The 20,343-nt window shown below is 48.0% G+C and overlaps 2 protein-coding genes across 7 annotated transcripts in view; one reads left to right on the top strand and one right to left on the bottom strand.

Moving 5' to 3' along the window:
• Positions 1 to 9,083, top strand: part of yeats2 (YEATS domain containing 2) — a 37,157-nt gene extending 28,074 nt beyond the window's left edge. For all 4 annotated transcript variants that reach the window (XM_076981792.1, XM_076981790.1, XM_076981791.1 and 1 more), the window contains 12 exons: positions 1 to 40; positions 1,028 to 1,105; positions 1,227 to 1,389; positions 2,806 to 2,882; positions 3,009 to 3,088; positions 3,292 to 3,493; positions 5,565 to 5,803; positions 5,940 to 6,014; positions 6,305 to 6,378; positions 7,238 to 7,315; positions 8,044 to 8,241; positions 8,293 to 9,083. The exon at positions 1 to 40 is cut by the window's left edge and continues 83 nt beyond it. In XM_076981792.1, the coding sequence (XP_076837907.1) occupies positions 1 to 40; positions 1,028 to 1,105; positions 1,227 to 1,389; positions 2,806 to 2,882; positions 3,009 to 3,088; positions 3,292 to 3,493; positions 5,565 to 5,803; positions 5,940 to 6,014; positions 6,305 to 6,378; positions 7,238 to 7,315; positions 8,044 to 8,086 (1,149 nt within the window). In that variant the 3' untranslated portion in view covers positions 8,087 to 8,241; positions 8,293 to 9,083. The remainder of the gene's footprint in view (positions 41 to 1,027; positions 1,106 to 1,226; positions 1,390 to 2,805; positions 2,883 to 3,008; positions 3,089 to 3,291; positions 3,494 to 5,564; positions 5,804 to 5,939; positions 6,015 to 6,304; positions 6,379 to 7,237; positions 7,316 to 8,043; positions 8,242 to 8,292) is intronic.
• A 2,764-nt stretch (positions 9,084 to 11,847) lies between these two features.
• On the bottom strand, positions 11,848 to 20,308 carry map6d1 (MAP6 domain containing 1). 3 transcript variants are annotated; one of them, XM_076981746.1, is made up of 3 exons: positions 19,648 to 20,308; positions 18,328 to 18,559; positions 11,848 to 12,604 (listed from the first exon to the last, which is right to left on the bottom strand). In XM_076981746.1, the coding sequence occupies exons 1-3, from the start codon at positions 20,130 to 20,132 to the stop codon at positions 12,530 to 12,532; spliced, it is 792 nt and encodes a 263-aa protein (XP_076837861.1). In that variant the 5' UTR covers positions 20,133 to 20,308; the 3' UTR covers positions 11,848 to 12,529. The 3 variants fall into 3 exon arrangements, with proteins under 3 accessions (XP_076837861.1, XP_076837863.1, XP_076837862.1); XM_076981748.1 differs by having other exon boundaries at positions 18,335 to 18,559; XM_076981747.1 differs by having other exon boundaries at positions 18,346 to 18,559.
• Between the last annotated feature and the right edge of the window lie 35 nt (positions 20,309 to 20,343).

Raw genomic sequence — 20,343 nt, 5'->3', positions numbered from 1 at the left:
GCCACCGGCCTGCAGACCCTCCTCACACCTGTGGGCAAAGGTACCCGCCCACCTCCTCCACCTCTCAACTTCATCCACCTCTCCACCTCATTCCCTCCTCCACCTCTCTATATCACTCTGCTGTAATCCTCCCTAACCCTCATCCACTCACTCATCTTTCTGCTGTACTCTGCGCTCTCTCTCTCTCTCTCTCTCTCTCTCTCTCTCTCTCTCTCTCTCTCTCTCTCTCTCTCTCTCTCTCTCTCTCTCTGTCCTTCTCCTTGTTTGCTAACTCATCCTTCTCTCATAAGTATTATTAGTCCTAAAGCTTTCAGTCCTGGGGGTATTATTACACACACACACACACACACACACACACACACACACACACTCAGGTTTTTCTACTGTGGTGGGGACTGCTAGCAGATGTATGGTCATTTAAGCCCAGACTATCCTGACTCAACATTTTCCAGCTTAGCCCAGTTTTGGGTTGCCAAGACGTGCCTCAGTCTGATTGGTGGAGAGACCCTCAAGTGTTCACACACATTCACACTGCTTCATTCTGATTGGTGGAGAGACCCTCGAGTGTTCACACACATTCACACTGCCTCATTCTGATTGGTGGAGAGACCCTCAAGTGTTCACACACATTCACACTGCTTCATTCTGATTGGTGGAGAGACCCTCGAGTGTTCACACATTCACACTGCTTCATTCTGATTGGTGGAGAGACCCTCGAGTGTTCACACATTCACACTGCTTCATTCTGATTGGTGGAGAGACCCTCGAGTGTTCACACATTCACACTGCTTCATCGTCTCTGTTCTCTTGCGTAACATTTAAACCCCTCACTCATATCAGAGCGGCGTGGCCGTGAGCTCAGTGCTGTCTGCACCCATGGGACAGTGAAGAGGCTTATATCTAATAGAATGAATGTGGTGTGTGTGTGTGTGTGTGTGTGTGTGTGTGTGTGTGTGTGTGTGTGTGTGTGTGTGTGTGTGTGTGTGTGTGTGTGTGTGTGTGTGTGTGTGTGTGTGCGTGCGTGCAGTAGTGCAGCCTGGATCCAAAATTGTCTCCAGTGCCCAGAGTGGACCAACTCCTCCTACCTCCACACCCCTAGCTCAAGGTGACACACACACACTTCTGCTAATAGCCCTAACAATGTGGATCTGCAGTACCTCTGTATTCTGATCTTTGTGTGTATATGTATCCGCTTTGGTTGTGTGTGTGTGTGTGTGTGTGTGTAGTTAAGACAGAGCCCGGTGTGTCCAGCTCCTCCTGCACCACCCCGGTTACCCCCACCTCGACCTCCACCCCTACATCCACGTCATCCACACCCCTGCCAACAGCTACACCTGCAACTGTTAAACAGGAGCGCGGCCTGGACACCACGACGCAGGAGCTCATCAAGTACTCACACACACACTTACACACACACACACGTGTCCGTGTGCAGGCCTGCTGTTCTGGACATGAGTAGTTCTGATACAGCTAGACTGACCCCAGCTGAAGAGTCTCGACAGCTTCCATTAAATGATGAGTGTTTACAGGTGTTTTCATGAAGCAGTTTCCCTAATGACAGGTCATGTTTGTCACGTGACGCATGTTTACGAGTGTTTACAGGTGTTTTCATGAAGCAGTTTCCCTAATGACAGGTCATGTTTGTCACATGACGCATGTTTACGAGTGTTTACAGGTGTTTTCATGAAGCAGTTTCCCTAATGACAGGTCATGTTTGTCACATGACGCATGTTTACGAGTGTTTACAGGTGTTTTCATGAAGCAGTTTCCCTAATGACAGGTCATGTTTGTCATGTGACTCATGTCTACGAGTGTTTACAGGTGTTTTCATGATGCAGTTTCCCTAATGACAGGTCATGTTTGTCACGTGACATGTTTACGAGTGTTTACAGGTGTTTTCATGAAGCAGTTTCCCTAATGACAGGTCATGTTTGTCACGTGACGCATGTTTACGAGTGTTTACAGGTGTTTTCATGAAGCAGTTTCCCTAATGACAGGTCATGTTTGTCACATGACGCATGTTTACGAGTGTTTACAGGTGTTTTCATGAAGCAGTTTCCCTAATGACAGGTCATGTTTGTCACATGACGCATGTTTACGAGTGTTTACAGGTGTTTTCATGAAGCAGTTTCCCTAATGACAGGTCATGTTTGTCATGTGACTCATGTCTACGAGTGTTTACAGGTGTTTTCATGATGCAGTTTCCCTAATGACAGGTCATGTTTGTCACGTGACATGTTTACGAGTGTTTACAGGTGTTTTCATGAAGCAGTTTCCCTAATGACAGGTCATGTTTGTCACGTGACGCATGTTTACGAGTGTTTACAGGTGTTTTCATGAAGCAGTTTCCCTAATGACAGGTCATGTTTGTCACGTGACGCATGTTTACGAGTGTTTACAGGTGTTTTCATGAAGCAGTTTCCCTAATGACAGGTCATGTTTGTCACGTGACATGTTTACGAGTGTTTACAGGTGTTTTCATGAAGCAGTTTCACTAATGACAGGTCATGTTTGTCACGTGACGCATGTTTACGAGTGTTTACAGGTGTTTTCCTGAAGCAGTTTCCCTAATGACAGGTCATGTTTGTCACGTGACACATGTTTACGAGTGTTTACAGGTGTTTTCATGAAGCAGTTTCCCTAATGACAGGTCATGTTTGTCACGTGACACATGTTTACGAGTGTTTACAGGTGTTTTCATGAAGCAGTTTCCCTAATGACAGGTCATGTTTGCTTTTTAAATGATCTTCCTGTAATCTTCAAACTGCTTCTGAAACGCACGCTCGTATTCATTACCCCCCTCAGTACTGAACATATCGAGTCCTTACTGCAGCTTCTGACTGCTGTGGTGAAGACATTTCCCTTGATCATCCCAGAGAAAAGTGAGCCACCCCTTACACACACAAACACACACACACACACACACACTCACTCACACACACACATTGTGCACTCCTGATTTAACTCTGTGTGTGTGTGTGTGTATGTGTGTGTGTGTGTGCTCCTAGCTGAAGACTCCCACCCATTCTGTGCAACTTCAGTGGAGCAGTACTATTCCTGGAACATTGGAAAACGAAGGGCTTCTGAGGTTGTGTGTGTGTGTGTGTGTGTGTGTGTGTGTGTGTGTGTGTGTGAGAGAAAGAATGAGATCTCTAATTGTTTCATACTTGCCGGTCCATCTCACAAGTCAGCATACGGTTACGTCTCTTCTCCATCGTATGCTTGTGTCTGTGTGTCCATGCTCGTATGTGTGTATATAACCTGTGTGTGTGTGTGTGTGTGTGTGTTCAGCTCCAGAGGGCAGTAGCGGTGAAGCGTGTGGTCCAGGACGTTCTGGATCAGAACCCTCGCCTACAGGCCCTAAGCCCGCCCAAGACCAGAGAGGTGATGCAGTGGTGTCGTCTCCGTGGTTACACACCCCCTGACCCTGAACCCCAACACACTGAAGAGGACTCCATAGAGGATATCCTCACACAGATAGACAGTGAGCCAGGTGTGTGTGTGTGTGTTAAAAATATCTATGCTTGAACACCTGGGGCTTCAGTTTTAGGATGGGATAGCGGTCTCTGTGTTCACATAGGGCTGTCGCGGTGTAAGAATTTCCACTGCGGTAAATTAACGGTGCTCCACACCGCGATATGCGGTATTATCGCCATTTTTGTTGTTTTCACAAACATATCCTGATTTAAGTGCCATTATAAACACGTTTTTATTGCAGTTGTTATTAAGAATATTATATTTTTATAACAAAGCCGACACAGTTGTAGGACAAATTAAACAGTCCTTATTGTTAAATGCAGAGCACGTAAGGCTAATGACGCGCAATAAGAACGCTCCTTTACTCTTTCATGGAAACAAAGTCCAGCTTATAGCCTACGATTGATCTGCGCTGTGCAAAGAAGGTAAAAAAAACTTGAGCACATGAGATCAGATTTCGTTTAAAAAAAAAGAAGGAAAACGAAACCCTTCCTTTAGTAATAAAGTCTAGGTTTAGTCCGGCGTTATCATGTCCTTGTTACGTGCTAGGAAAACCAACATGTTCACCTTATGTGGTTTCAGAGAGGATCTAAGTGGGGTAACAATGTTTCCGGCAGCACTAAAAACTCTCTCTGGTGGTGTGCTCCTTGCACAAATACACATGTACTTGCGGGCCACTTTAGAAAGCAGAGGAAATCTAACCTGGTTGTCGCGCCACCAGGCGATGGGATGTGCGTTAGGGCTCGTGCAGGTAGCGCGAGCTCGGCATGTGCGCGAGCTCTCTTAGTTTCCCCGTTTCACAGCAACCTTTCGCGCACAGATTTTGCATATTGCCTCGTCTAAATTGTCCGGCTCTCTCTTTTCATTCGGTTGAAAGCCGAAATGCTCCCAAACTGGCGAAGTCACATTTGGTTTTGCGACCAGAGTAGCCGCAATTGTTTCCATAAAAAGGCCACTCAGAAGCAACGGATACGAACGTTTTTAAATAGTAATTACCATCCACTGCACACGCAGCGAAGTGGCTTACGTGTAAAACAAGAAGAACCTTGTGGAAAAAAAGAAAACACGAACATCGCGGTGTGACGGTTGCTTGGAATTCCCTGCGGTTGGCAGGTGAATATCGCGGTATTACAATATTGCGGTTATTGCGACAGCCCTAGTTCACAGTGAAGGGTCACGTGATTGGACAACTCAGTGTTCACAATGAAGGGTCACGTGATTTAACAACTCAGTGTTCACAGTGAACGGTCACGTGATTGAATAACTCTCAGTGTTCACAGTGAAGGATCACGTGATTTGACAAAATTCTCAGTGATCATGGTGAAGGGTCACGTGATTGGACAGAACTCTGTGTTCACAGTGAAGGATCACGTGATTGGACAGAATTCTCAGTGTTCGCGGTGAAGGATCACGTGATTTGACAATTCTCAGTGTTCACGGTGAAGGGTCACGTGATTGGACAGAATTCTCAGTGTTCGCGGTGAAGGGTCATGTGATTGGACAGAATTCTCAGTGTTCATGGTGAAGGGTCACGTGATTGAACAACTCTCAGTGTTCACAGTGAAGGATCACGTGATTTGACAAAATTCTCAGTGATCATGGTGAAGGGTCACGTGATTGGACAGAACTCTGTGTTCACAGTGAAGGATCACGTGATTGGACAGAATTCTCAGTGTTCGCGGTGAAGGGTCACGTGATTGGACAGAATTCTCAGTGTTCACGGTGAAGGGTCACGTGATTGAACAACTCTCAGTGTTCACAGTGAAGGATCACGTGATTTGACAGAATTCTCAGTGTTCATGGTGAAGGGTCACATGATTGGACAGAACTCTCAGAACTCTGTGTTCACAGTGAAGGATCATGTGATTGGACAGAATTCTCAGTTTTCACGGTGAAGGGTCACATGATTATGCAGTTTGTAATGATAAATGTGTAATTCCGCTGAAGAGGCTGTTGTGTTAAGAGGCTTTCAGTTGTGGCCTCGCTTCATTAACCCGCAGCACAGGCCAGAATGCAGCTGTACGACGGTATGCAGATATGTAACTGTGTGTGTGTGTGTGTGTGTGTGTGTGTGTGTGTGTGTGTAGAGTGTCCATCCACTCTCTCAGATGCTGAGGACCTGTGTCAGCGTCTGCAGCAGCTCCAGAGGATTTTAAAGACGGAACCAGAGGAGGAAGAGGAGGAGCCTCTCGACATCATTACTGTCAGAGAGGTCAGCACCACCAGGGTCAAGGTCAAGCAGGAACAGGAAGAGGTGGAGCTGGAGCCCAAATACTTCCTGGGGTCATGCCCCTCTGCCCAGTTCATCAGAGACACAGCAGAGCAGGTGAGAATCAGACAATCAGAAAATCAATTAATAGTAGAATTACTATTCTACTACGTTAAAGGAGCTGTAAGCAAATGAACTCTTTCTCTCTCCATCTTTATCTCTCTCTATTTCTTTCTTTCTCTCTCTCTCTCAGGTTGGTGTGAGTTTCCAGCCCGTGGAAGTTGAGAGGGATGTATTTGCTCCTGTCGTGGAGGCCATGATTCTTAAGGTCAGTGTTCTGGAGAAACCTGTGTTCCTCATGGAGACATGATGTGTTAATATGATGTAACTCCTACTGCCTGTGTGTGTCTGTCTCTTTCAGTCTCTCTGCATGGGTTTGTAGGTGCTGCCTGGATTGTCTTGCGGTGTAAAATGTCTCTCTCTCTCTCTCTCTCTCTCTCTCTCTCTCTCTCTCTCTCTCTCTCTCTCTCTCTCTCTCTCTCTCTCTCTCTCTCTCTCTCTCTCTCTCTCTCTGCCCCCCACCTTTCTCTCTCTCTCTCTCTCTCGCTCTCTCTCTAGGCCACAGAACAGTTTGCCAGCGAGATCTTGAGAGAGGCTCTCGCCAGTGCCTACGGGAAATCACCTCAGAACAGGTCTCTCACCCCTCCCCTCTCTCTCACCCCTCCCCCTCTCTCTCTCACCCCTCCTCTCTCTCCCTCACCCCACCACTCTAGCACATCCCATCTATTCATACTCACATAATCTGTCCATTATCAACGCTTCCCCCTCAATGTCTTTAATACCTCACTCCATAACCACCTCACTCCATAAACACCTCACTCCATAAACACCTCACTCCATAAACACCCCGGTCCATAAACACCTCACTCCATAAACACCCCGGTCCATAAACACCTCACTCCATAAACACCCCTGTTCATAAATACCTCACTCCATAAACACCCTGGTTCATAAACACCCTGGTCCGTAAACACCTCACTCCATAAACACCCCAGTTCATAAACACCTTACTCCATAAACACCCTGGTTCATAAACACCTCACTCCATAAACACTCCGGTGCATAAACACCCCGGTCCATAAACACCTCACTCCATAAACACCTCACTCCATAAACACCTCACTCCATAAACACCTCACTCCATAAACACCCCAGTTCATAAACACCTCACTCCATAAACACCTCACTCCATAAACACCTCGGTCCATAAACACCTCACTCCATAAACACCTCACTCCATAAACACCTCACTCCATAAACACTCCAGTCCATTATCTTCTACATGGACACACTGATTCACACTACTGAACGATTACTGATTTTCTGATATTTTATCTTTACTGAATATGCTGTTTTGCTATGTGCTATATGAATATGCTATTTTTTCAGGCTGATATCAATAATTATTTATCAATATATACCTATATATACAACAGTTTTTACATACAAACACACACACACGCCCATATCAACCTCTCCTTCCTGTTCTAGGGCTCCTCGTGAAATCTCAGTCATGCATATGCATGAGGCTGTTGGCTCAGTTCCCACCTGTGACTTCCTCACAAACAGGTAGCTCTCTCTCTCTCTCTCTCTCTCTCTCTCTCTCTCGCTCTCTCTCTCTCTCTCTCTCTCTCTCCACCTGTGACTTCCTCACAAACAGGTAGCTCTCTCTCTCTCTCTCTCTCGCCTCTCTCTCTCTCTCTCTCTCTCTCTCTCTCCACCTGTGACTTCCTCACAAACAGGTAGCTCTCTCTCTCTCTCTCTCTCTCTCTCTCTACCTGTGACTTCCTCACAAACAGGTAGCTCTCTCTCTCTCTCTCTTTCTCTCTCTCCACCTGTGACTTCCTCACAAACAGGTAGCTCTCTCTCTCTCCACCTGTGACTTCCTCACAAACAGGTAGCTCTCTCTCTCTACCTGTGACTTCCTCACAAACAGGTAGCTCTCTCTCTCTCTACCTGTGACTTCCTCACAAACAGGTAGCTCTCTCCACCTGTTGCAGTGTTAGTCCTTTATTCTGTGTTGAATGGCATTGATGTGAGATCAGCCTGGCTCTTATAGTGATTTACAGAGTGTTAGCTGGGGTGGTCCCTGGGGGGCCGATTTGTATATTGTTGTGTTTCTGCTGTGTTGTGAGCCGTGGTGAGTCCTGGAACACTGAGACACACTTTCATCCCGTCTGCTTAAAGCTCTCTCTCTTTCTTCTGCAGGTCTTGGCCTATTTGTAATTTGCTCATTTTTAAAACCCACAGCGAAACGACTGAAATGGTGTGTTTGGTTTCTGTGTTTTGATTGGCAGGTACATGGGGGTACGGATGAGAGAAGACACCAGTGCAGACTAGACAGACCCGGAGCTCCAGGGCTGACCCCCGCCCCCCCTGTCCTGCTGCCCAATCAGAGACAGGCGGTGCTTCTGACCTGAGCGTGTCATAATGGAATGCAGACGTCACTATGGCGACAGAGTTGCAGGTGCTAATGTGCACAACCTGAAAAGAAGGTGGTGTTGGATTAAACTAGTCTGAGTGTTTTAATCCCTCATGAAAAGAAGGTGGTGTTGGATTAAACTAGTCTGAGTGTTTTAATCCCTCATGTCTGACACGTGGTGAACCAGAACAGTAATCATCAGTAGAATAACATCGCTGTAGGACTTTAAACGGACACGTTCGGGCAGAACTGACTGTAACCATAGAGATGTCTCACGATTTCTTTGGCCTTGACTCTGTCTGTCTTTTGAAACTGTTGTAAAACGGTCTCAGTGCGTCACTGTCACAGTTCAGGGCTGCGTTGGGTGCAACTTTCCAGCTGTCTGTGGGGAGCTTTCTCAGAACCTAATCCAAAGAAAACCCAGAAATACACTCCCTGCCCCCCTCCCTCTCTCTCTCTCTCTCTCTCTCTCTCTCTCTGTCCCTCTCCCTCTCTCTCTCCCTCTCTCTCTCTCTCTCTCTCTCTCTCTGTTCCCCTCCTCTCTCTCTCTCTCTCTCTGTCCCTCTCTCTCTCTCTCTGTCCCTCTCTCTCTCTCTCTCTCTCTCTCTCTCTCTGTTCCCCTCTCTCTCTCTCTCTGTCCCTCTCTCTCTCTCTCTCTCTCTCTCTCTCTCTCTCTGTTCCCCCTCTCTCTCTCTCTCTCTCTCTCTGTTCCCCTCTCTCTCTCTCTCTCTCTCTCTCTCTCTCTCTCTCTCTCTCTCTCTCTGTCCCTCTCTCTCTCTCTCTCTCTCTCTTACTTCCTTGTGTTGGTTTTGGAGAGTTGATATTGTCCCTTTTTCCTCCCTGATGTATTTTTCATGTTATAGTTCCCTGTACATGATTCTTGGTAAATAAAGTTTCAGTGTGGAGCCTGGCTGATATGGAATGGTTGTGGTTGTGTTGTGTGGTTGTGTTGTGTGGTTGTATTATCACAGGCGTGTGGTTGTGTTGTGTGGTTGCGTTGGTATTATAGGTGTGATTGTGTAGGTGTGGTTGTGTTAGCACTGGTGTAGCGTGCCAGAACACACAGTACACAACACACACCACACAGTTCACTCTCCCCTGAACACTACTTACACTTGTTCTCTTGAACCGTTTTTACTTTGCTCTGAACATTCCAGAACAAACTACTGACCCAACATGCTCTATGTTCAGGTGTTTGTTTTGTCTGTGCTTGAGGTGTTAACAAACACCATAGTGAAGAGACGTCTTGTGTAGTGGAAGATATTTGAAACTTCACATTGTGTTTGGTTGTGAAGATGAGCAGTGGTTGATGTAGTTGTCCTGAAGTCTTACTGATGTGAAGTTATCTTCAGTTGTTTACAGAAGCCTTATTGCAGTCTCTACAAGTTTCCTACTCTAACACACCTGATACAACTGCTCAGAGTTGTCAAGCCATACTTTAACTGAATCAGGTGTATTAAAGTGGATCAGTTGTTGTGGTGTCCAGAGCTGGATACCGCAGGACCAGTAGAACATTTCTTCTGAAGGACCCATACGCCAGTTCAACCTGACAAGGAAATTATGGGTGAGGTGTGTGTGAGGGTGAGGTGTGTGTGTGTGAGTGAGGTGTGTGTGTGGGTGAGGTGTATGAGAGTGAGCTGTGTGATTCTGTGATTTTCCAGATGTCATTTTGTCAAAGCAGTCCCTTTACTGGCGTCTGGTGAACTGGTCTGACTGGTAATCAAATCTGGTGTACTGGTACTCAAACCCTGACCCTACACTGCAGGTGTTTGGTCTGTTTTGTTGTGTACGCACTACGCAGTAACCAAAATGATGAAGTATTTTTGTCGGGCATGTTTAGGTGAATGTATTTCAAGTGTGTGCTCATGTGCTAATTTAGTGGATGTCTTGAGTGAGGTATCCTGGCTCTGTGTGTGTGTGTGTGTGTGTGTGTGTGTGTGTGTGTGTGTGTGTGTGTGTGTGTGTGTGTGTGTGTGTGTACCTACCATTGTGCTAACCTCACCAGTCATTACCTGTGTAACTGCATTTGATGTGTTGTAGACTGTACCATACCATTTTATTTTCTTTTGTTCAAAGTCTCCCTAAAATAACGATTATTCTTGTATTAAAAAATTTGCCACAGAATATTGAAGTTTGACAACCTTTTTTAAACTGAAATAAAATTTTGTAGCAACTCTGTGATCTGCTAACCGTACACTCACTACTCTATGTTCACTGTTAATGCTCTAAACACTTTAATTCTGTGAGAATATCCAGTTGCCTCTTTCTCTCTCTCTCTCCCTCCCTCTCTCCCCCTGAAGCTCCATTCTCTGTGGGTTGCAGTAATGAGATAAGATGGCCTCATATGTCTTCTTCCTCAACATCTGCACTGCTCTTCTCTGTGAGAGGTGAAAGGGATGAAGAGTACAGAGCATAGAACAGATCAGACATGGCCTCATGATGCTACAGAGATCAGACATGGCCTCATGATGCTACAGAGATCAGACATGGCCTCATGATGCTACAGAGATCAGACATGGGCTCATGACGGTACAGAAATCAGACATTGTCTCCTGACTGAGATTACAGAGAATAGAACAGATCAGACATGGCCTCATGATGCTACAGAGATCAGACATGGGCTCATGATGCTACAGAGATCAGACATGGCCTCATGATGCTACAGAGATCAGACATGGCCTCATGATGCTACAGAGATCAGACATGGCCTCATGATGCTACAGAGATCAGACATGGCCTCATGATGCTACAGAGATCAGACATGGCCTCATGATGCTACAGAGATCAGACATGGCCTCATGATGCTACAGAGATCAGACATGGCCTCATGATGCTACAGAAATCAGACATTGACTCCTGACTGAGATTACAGAGAATAGAACAGATCAGACATGGCCTCATGACGGTAGGAGATCAGACATGGCCTCGTGACGGTAGGAGATCAGACGGCCTCGTGACGCTACACAGATCAGACATTGTCTTCTGACTGAGATTACAGAGAAATTGGAACAGATCAGACGTGATCTCAGTACAGAGAGGATGGAATAGAGATCAGACTACAGGAAGATGAGAGGATGAGTGTTATGACAGTTATCAGATGGCACTTGCATTTGTCATGCTTGTGTCAGCAGTAATAATCAGACATTTTGTTCTGCTTGTTAAGATCTGAAACAGGCATTAAACTGCAGTGTTTAAATTAAACACTGTTGGTAGTGTTGAGTTATTCTCTCTTACATACATCAGGGCGAATGATGGTTCCTGCTGCAGGATTGTCTTTAAACTCAAGAGAGCTTACATCACACACACACACACACACAGACCGCCTCTGTCTTGCTTGTTAAAGTACACACACCACTGATCTATAATAAATTGTTCTCATTTCTCCATTTGGAAGTTAACATTCATCCTCCAGTGAACTATCCAGTTATTATTGTGTCAGCTGTTCTGTTCTTACGTGACTCACCTCAAGCATCTCAAACACTTCCTTCTTCAAGTAGGGCCAGTGCTGAACTTTGGCTCATTTACCCAGAAATACATGACAAGGCACAATTTTAAGAACCTAATATTTTTTATTATTTCAACACCCTCTTTTAATTCTATCAAGAACAAATTTACAAAATTAATTATCATTGGTGAAATACTATAACTTGATTTCTAATAAAAATTCAATAAATCAGTTTAATAAAGGGTTCTTAGCGGAGCTCAGAATGCAGCGTACATTGGGGGGGTCAGGCATCCTCGAGTGGACAACAACCGCCTGTAAAAGGAGTTCAAACCTAAACGGGTCATTCCAGCCTCACACACACACACACACACACTGCTACACACTCGGACACAATCAGAGGGACGTGTCGTGAAGCTTGTTTAAGAGACTGATAAACATGCATAACTGCGTAGCCCCTGGATGCAAATAAATGTGTTACTGCAGGATTTCTTCATTACTTTCTCTCTCTCGTCCATCAGGATATTACGGATGTCTCCGTAAACGGACATGCAGCAGACGTTGGGCTTAGACACGCACGTTCCCCTGCACAGATCTCCTGTGGAACGTTCTCTTCCTGTATTTCTCTTCATGCTTTTCCACGCAGGAGTCGTTATGGAATGGTTCAGAAAACCAGAGACCAGTTCAACATTGAGGTTCTTCCCACATCTCTTCTGGCATCAGTCTAGTGCTTCCTTTTCACTTTATACACCTTCCGTCATTGTCAGACGACCCCTTAGATTTTTCTGCGACACTGCGGAGTTCCTGTTCTGTGCTGTTTTGAGATGTTCCCTAGAAGCTGGTTGAGCCGTGTGTTGCGTATGTACGATGGGGCGTCGATGGTTCACTTTGGCTCAGCACCTCGTGTTGCCCTTCCGGTTCATATGTTGAAGATGCGGGATCTGCTCTGGAACACGGCTGACGGGTTCGGGGACTTGGACCTTACAAGCTGCTCCTGAGAGAGAGGGAGAGAGAGAGAGAGAGAGAGAGAGAGAGAGAGAGAGAGAGAGTAAGGGGCCTGGTCTGTCCATCACACGTCAGCTGCCCCCCCCCCCCCCCACCCCCCACACACACACACACACACACACTGATTTGTTTGGCTTCAACTTTAGTGAGCGGCATTTTGGCTGAACCTCACATACAAGACTACATGTTCAGTAATGAAGAAAAGATACTTCAGAATTAAGAGTCCTCACAGACAGACAGACAGACAGATGCAGACAAAACAGCACCTAGCAAGGGTTTGTGCACTGGGAGATGTCAGTGGTCCTGGTGTATGTAGAGATTGTTGCTGTGGGTGGATGTAAAATACAGTGCAGCAGAGACTATCAAATCCCTCCAGCTGCACCACAGTGTGAAGGAGTGTGACTGGATCCTGACCCCACCCACACACTCCCACTTTCAGCCTCCAACACACACACACTCATCTTCTGTTCACTCCTCGCACCAAGTGTGAGGTGCAGTGCACTGTAGAGAAGAATGAACCCAAACAGAAGTGATCACGTGGTGTCGGTCGGGGAGAGCGATCACGTGGTGTCGGTCGGGGAGAGCGATCACGTGGTGTCGGTCGGGGGAGAGCGATCACGTGGTGTCGGTCGGGGAGAGCGATCACGTGGTGTCGGTCGGGGAGAGCGATCACGTGGTGTTGGTCGTGGAGAGCGATCACGTAGTGTGATCACGTAGTGTCGGTCGGGGAGAGCGATCACGTGGTGTCGGTCGGGGAGAGCGATCACGTGGTGTCGGTCGTGGAGAGCGATCACGTGGTGTCGGTCGTGGAGAGCGATCACGTGGTGTCGGTCGTGGAGAGCGATCACGTGGTGTCGGTCGGGGAGAGCGATCACGTGGTGTCGGTCGGGGAGAGCGATCACGTGGTGTCGGTCGTGGAGAGCGATCACGTGGTGTCGGTCGTGGAGAGCGATCACGTGGTGTCGGTCGTGGAGAGCGATCACGTGGTGTCGGTCGGGGAGAGCGATCACGTGGTGTCGGTCGTGGAGAGCGATCACGTGGTGTCGGTCGTGGAGAGCGATCACGTGGTGTCGGTCGTGGAGAGTGGGCGGGTCAGTTAGGGGGTAGTGGTCGGGTCAGTTAGGGGGTAGTGGTCGGGTCAGTTGGAGGTAGTGGGCGGGTCAGTTTTTTTATGTTGTTCCAGCATGTGTTCTCTCACAGTAATTAACAGTAATTAATCTTGTTACACAGCAACACTGAACCGTTGCTGAAACCACTGACACCACTATGACACCACTATGACACCACTATGACATCACTATGACATCACTATGACACTCGTTCTGCTTCCATCTTATCTGTTCAAACTGATTCTCCCTCCTTCTATCCCTCCCTCCATCTCTCCCTCCATCTCTCCCCCCATCTCTCCCCATAGCTTTTGTGAGATTTACACTCACCTTAGAATTTGGGTTTTACAGAATATGAGTAGAACTGTGGGGGATTGAATGACTGGTTGGTGTTACTCTTTGTACTGTGGAGGAGGGAGGTCTACATTATGAGAATGAGTGGTGATGTTTGTACTGTGGAGGTCTACATTATGAGAATGAGTGGTGATGTTTGTACTGTGGAGGTCTACATTATGAGAATGAGTGGTGATGTTTGTACTGTGGATGAGGGAGGGAGGTCTACATTATGAGAATGAGTGGTGATGTTTGTACTGTGGAGGTCTACATTATGAGAATGAGTGGTGATGTTTGTACTGTGGAGGTCTACATTATGAGAATGAGTGGTGATGTTTGTACTGTGGATGAGGGAGGGAGGTCTACATTATGAGAATGAGTGGTGATGTTTGTACTGTGGAGGTCTACATTATGAGAATGAGTGGTGATGTTTGTACTGTGGATGAGGGAGGGAGGTCTACATGATGAGAATGAGTGGTGATGTTTGTACTGTGGAGGTCTACATTATGAGAATGAGTGGTGATGTTTGTACTGTGGAGGTCTACATTATGAGAATGAGTGGTGATGTTTGTACTGTGGATGAGGGAGGGAGGTCTACATTATGAGAATGAGTGGTGATGTTTGTACTGTGGATGAGGGAGGGAGGTCTACATTATGAGAATGAGTGGTGATGTTTGTACTGTGGAGGTCTACATTATGAGAATGAGTGGTGATGTTTGTACTGTGGATGAGGGAGGGAGGTCTACATGATGAGAATGAGTGGTGATGTTTGTACTGTGGAGGTCTACATTATGAGAATGAGTGGTGATGTTTGTACTGTGGAGGTCTACATTATGAGAATGAGTGGTGATGTTTGTACTGTGGATGAGGGAGGGAGGTCTACATGATGAGAATGAGTGGTGATGTTTGTACTGTGGAGGTCTACATTATGAGAATGAGTGGTGATGTTTGTACTGTGGAGGTCTACATTATGAGAATGAGTGGTGATGTTTGTACTGTGGATGAGGGAGGGAGGTCTACATTATGAGAATGAGTGGTGATGTTTGTACTGTGGAGGTCTACATTATGAGAATGAGTGGTGATGTTTGTACTGTGGATGTCTACATTATGAGAATGAGTGGTGATGTTTGTACTGTGGATGAGGGAGGGAGGTCTACATTATGAGAATGAGTGGTGATGTTTGTACTGTGGAGGTCTACATGATGAGAATGAGTGGTGATGTTTGTACTGTGGAGGTCTACATTATGAGAATGAGTGGTGATGTTTGTACTGTGGATGAGGGAGGGAGGTCTACATTATGAGAATGAGTGGTGATGTTTGTACTGTGGAGGTCTACATTATGAGAATGAGTGGTGATGTTTGTACTGTGGATGAGGGAGGGAGGTCTACATTATGAGAATGAGTGGTGATGTTTGTACTGTGGAGGAGGGAGGTCTACATTATGAGAATGAGTGGTGATGTTTGTACTGTGGAGGAGGGAGGTCTACATTATGAGAATGAGTGGTGATGTTTGTACTGTGGAGGAGGGAGGTCTACATTATGAGAATGAGTGGTGATGTTTGTACTGTGGAGGAGGGAGGTCTACATTATGAGAATGAGTGGTGGTGTTTGTACTGTGGAGGAGGGAGGGAGGTCTACATTATGAGAATGAGTGGTGATGTTTGTACTGTGGAGGAGGGAGGTCTACATTATGAGAATGAGTGGTGATGTTTGTACTGTGGAGGAGGGAGGTCTACATTATGAGAATGAGTGGTGGTGTTTGTACTGTGGAGGAGGGAGGGAGGTCTACATGAGAATGAGTGGTGATGTTTGTACTGTGGAGGAGGGAGGTTTACATTATGAGAATGAGTGGTGGTGTTTGTACTGTGGAGGAGGGAGGGAGGTCTACATTATGAGAATGAGTGGTGATGTTTGTACTGTGGAGGAGGGAGGGAGGTCTACATTATGAGAATGAGTGGTGATGTTTGTACTGTGGAGGAGGGAGGGAGGTCTACATTATGAGAATGAGTGGTGATGTTTGGACGGAAAGCAAATGTGTTCTGTTAAAAAGCGGAAGGGAGTAATTTGATACGTTTGTATAATGGTCTGTCAAAAATCAAATCATCTCTGCAATGGCAAATACAACTGCAAATGGCAGAAGAAAGAGGTAGGTGTGTGTGTGTGTGTGTATATATATGTGTGTGTGTGTGTGTGTGTGTGTGTGTGTGTGTATATGTGTGTGTGTGTGTGTGTGTGTGTATATATATGTGTGTGTGTGTGTGTGTGTGTGTGTGTGTGTGTGTGTGCTAACAGCATAATGAGCAGTAATCTCTCCAGGAGTCTCTTCATGAGTCCATGCTGAATAACCCCAGATAACCCAGATAGACCTACAGACAGGGAGAGTTTCACGTCTTCACTGGGCCATTACGATAATGTGCATGATGACTGGAGGATTATGGGTACGTGTTAGTGATCTCCAGAGAGGACAGCACTTTGAGCCACACCCCTTGATCTCCGCGCACAGGGAGGACAGGAAGGAGAGAGTTGGGGGACTGAGTTGTAGGACAGCGGTGTCTCCTGGGAAGCAGGACACGGAGACGCTCGCTACGGGAACACGACAGGACACCGTGCAAAAACCAGCAGCGTTGGGAATGCTTGCTGAGGTTGCCATGGCCACCACCTCACATGGTTACGTTGCAGTTGGCATGAACACAGCATAAGGGGGTGTGTCTCCAGAAGGGGGCGTGTCCAGCCATCCGTCTGGAGCAGCAGGAGGTGCGTGGTCAGCGTGAGGGGTGGGGCCTCCGTGGTGAGTCACCGCCCTGATGTCTGGGTGCTGATCTAGCAGTGCTTAACAAACGCTCCCACTTCTCCGCTCGCAGCAGCCAATGAGCCGTGAGGGAGGGCGGGCCGAGGTGCCTTGTGTGCGCTTCATTGGTTCATGGAGCTGCCAGTCTGTCTGACGAGCAGACATCACTTGTTCTACAGGACTCCATTCCCAAGCTGGTCCTCTCAGAACCTCTCACAGAGGAGCTGGGCACGAATATTTTTAACCCGCTGTGATGCTTTTCCCAAACTGCCCTAACAGACACGCAGTCTGCAGCTCCCGCCAGTGAGGCCACAACTTGAGAATCTCCTAGCGGCCCGATACCTGCAGCCACGCCTGGTGTGTGTGAAACACTCCTGCTGTGATTAAAGAGATATCTGCAGATACGCACGCTGCCAGCACCTGTCTGCACTTCAGTGGAAACGACCTGAACACACACACACAAAATGGCATTGCCTGGTCCTTTAAATGACTCTGCTTGGAAATAGTCCATAACATCAGTCTTAGCAACACTGTGTGTGTATGTGTGTGTGTGTGTGTGTGTGTGTGTGTGTAAGTAATTGTACAGTAATGTTTTCTGCCCCTCCTAATTTCTGCTGCTCCAGTAGTAGTGTATCCTCTGTAGTGATATAAAAGGGTGCAAGACAGCAGGGCTTGAGCAGCAGTCTGTCTCTCTGTCTGTGTGTCTCTCTGTCTCTCTCTCTGTCTGTGTCATAATTAGGAGCACCATTTCCTCTTTAATCTGAATGAACTGAGCTCCAACTCCTGGAACAAATCCAGATATGGTGTGAACACAAGACTAGTGCTACACCCCCTCACACCTCATTAATCCAGATATGGTGTGAACACAAGACTAGTGCTACACCCCCTCACACCTCATTAATCCAGATATGGTGTGAACACAAGACTAGTGCTACACCCCCTCACACCTCATTAATCCAGATATGGTGTGAACACAAGACTAGCGCTACACCCCCTCACACCTCATTAATCCAGATATGGTGTGAACACAAGACTAGTGCTACACCCCCTCACACCTCATTAATCCAGAATGTTTGCACTATCCTCTGCACAGGGGCACGTTTGCTTTATAACATGCCAACAAAGCAACAAAGAAGACATGCCAGGCTGATCTCAGATCAGCCAGCTGCATTCAGATATTTCAAAGCATGCATTTAGTGATGTGGAGTAGTTCAGACTGGTGCTATACTGCGTTGAGCAGTGCGTCTCCTCACCAACACAGGGTCCTGTAGATCGTCACATTAGCGTGATTCAGTTCAGAGTTCATTTAAAGTGTGTTAGAAGCGACCAGAGGATCTGTGCTACTGTGTCAGGCTGGAGTTACAGACACTCACAACTCTGGGCAGTTTGCCGTCCAGCCAGGCTGTCTGAAACCGACCAATCAGACTTTGTTTTCTGCCACGCTGCTGCGGTTCTTTGTAAACAGGACACCATGTGACCCCTCACCTCTGACCTGGAACTGACCTCTGTCCTGTCCGCTCTCTCAACCTGGCTGTCGGGCTGAGCGTGGGGGAAAGCGTCCGGCGTGACTGCGTCCACGGGCCTGTGTGCGTCCACGCTGAAGGCCGCCTGGTAGCTCGTCTCAGGAGGGGGGTCGGTGGCACCCGTCCCCAGGAACGTAGGCCTCTTCGGGGCAGGCTTCGGCGGCCGGACCCCTGCCCAGGGCCGGTACTCCTGTCTGGCTCCACAGAGACATAAGTGCTGGTCAGACCTCCCCAGTGGATCAGAGACAGCTCACTCAGCAGGAAGTAATGGCCTTCCTGGACCATAGCTCATCATTTCAAATAGTCACTCCATTACACACTTTACACTGAAGCGGAGAGCAGAGAACTATGTGCCCAGCTACTCTGGATCAGGGCTGAGTGACTGTAGGCCCTGCTTCAGATATCAGGACATTCACATATTCTGATATCCGGATCACAGGAACTCTATGGGGAAATAGGATTACTGGAACTGCATTGAGATGCTTTTGGTGAAACGCAGTTTACAGTGATGAGGCAAATTTATACCTGGCAAGACATCAGAGTGGCCTGGATAACAGAGCGGAGAGGAGGAGGAGGAGTGTTACTGCGGACGCATTTAAACACTCTGACACCGACTGGATCTGCTGTTTTAATTAAAGCCAGAATCTGAAGCTAAGAAAACATCTGGGGTGTGTAAATGTCACGCCACGCGCAGAGTCGGCACGCGCCGCGGCTCGCCCGGTCCTGATGCTCGATGACGTCGACCGAAGACACTGCGTCTGCGTTTGAACGACGCTCGTGCGACTTGTTTATTTATTTAACATTTTTTGGGGGGAGTACCGAGTACGGAAGCACAAACCGTGTTCGAGTGAGCGCGAGCCCCTCCCCCTTTTCGCGACGACAAATGACAACCGGGCGCACCGTAGCGCGCTGGAGCGTGTGTGTGTGTGTGTGTGTGTGTGTGTGTGTGTGTGTGTGTGTGTGTGTGTGTGTGTGTGTGTGTGTGTGTGTGTGTGTGTGTGTAGTCTGCAGCCTGCGAACCACAAACTCGCTCAGATTAGAGTCCTGGCTGCTGTGCGCGCGTGTGTCCGTCATGTCTCCTCCGTGCACGCGTCTCTGCTCCACGTTCATTTACTCCCGTTACAGAACCACCGGGACCGGAGACCAACCGGGTCCTGTAGTTCATCACGGCCGCTCCTCCCTCGTTCAAACGGACATAAGTGGCAGGCGGCGGCCGAGGCGCGCGAGCACGGTAGTCGCAGCGGCTGTAAACGGAACCGCCGCTCCGCGCGCGCACCGTTACCTGTACGAGCTCGTGTTGGTCTCCCGGCGGCTCGCGCGCTCCTCTCTCTCCGCACGCGCCGGGTTCCTGCCGCAACCGTTCACCGGGCTGGAGGCGCGCGCCGTGCCGCCGCCGTTACTAATCCAGGGGAAGTTGTCTCTTTTGGGGATGGGCCAGGGTTTGTAATCCTGCTTGTACTGAGTCACGCCGGGGAACGGCGGTACCGGCGCGCGGGAGTCCTCGCGGGGCTTGTGGCGGCACGCGCGTCCGCCTCCACCGTCCTGCCACGCAGGAGAACCTCGGTGATCCGGACTCACATAGTCGCTCCTCGGGGCTCGGTCCGCCGTGACTCGGTCCGCCGCGACCCGCTTGGTGACGGAGCGGATCTCTTGCTCGGTGATGTCCGAGTAGTTTTGAATCGTTAGCGGGACCGACAGATCCGATTTGTCAAACTCGTTCCAGAACCGAGCCAGACAGCACACTCTGCTAATGCACGGCCAAGCCATGACGACGAGGAACAGATAAATAAACCAGCAAATTAAAAAGAAAGAACGAACTGAAAGATAAAAACGAAAGCAGCTCGCGGTTACGTCCAGAGACGCACGCGCCGGTCCATTTCTGGGAGCTGCGCGACCGTGCGGCTCCACACCAGCGCGCGCACTGCGAGGTGCGCCAGGACGCTCGCGCCGTCGTTACACACCCCCCCTCACGTGGTTC

Source organism: Brachyhypopomus gauderio, chromosome 19 (assembly GCF_052324685.1).
Source record: "Brachyhypopomus gauderio isolate BG-103 chromosome 19, BGAUD_0.2, whole genome shotgun sequence".
Lineage (NCBI taxonomy): Eukaryota > Metazoa > Chordata > Actinopteri > Gymnotiformes > Hypopomidae > Brachyhypopomus > Brachyhypopomus gauderio.
Note: the sequence above shows the minus strand (reverse complement) of the source record. Positions and strands in the feature narration are given on the sequence as shown.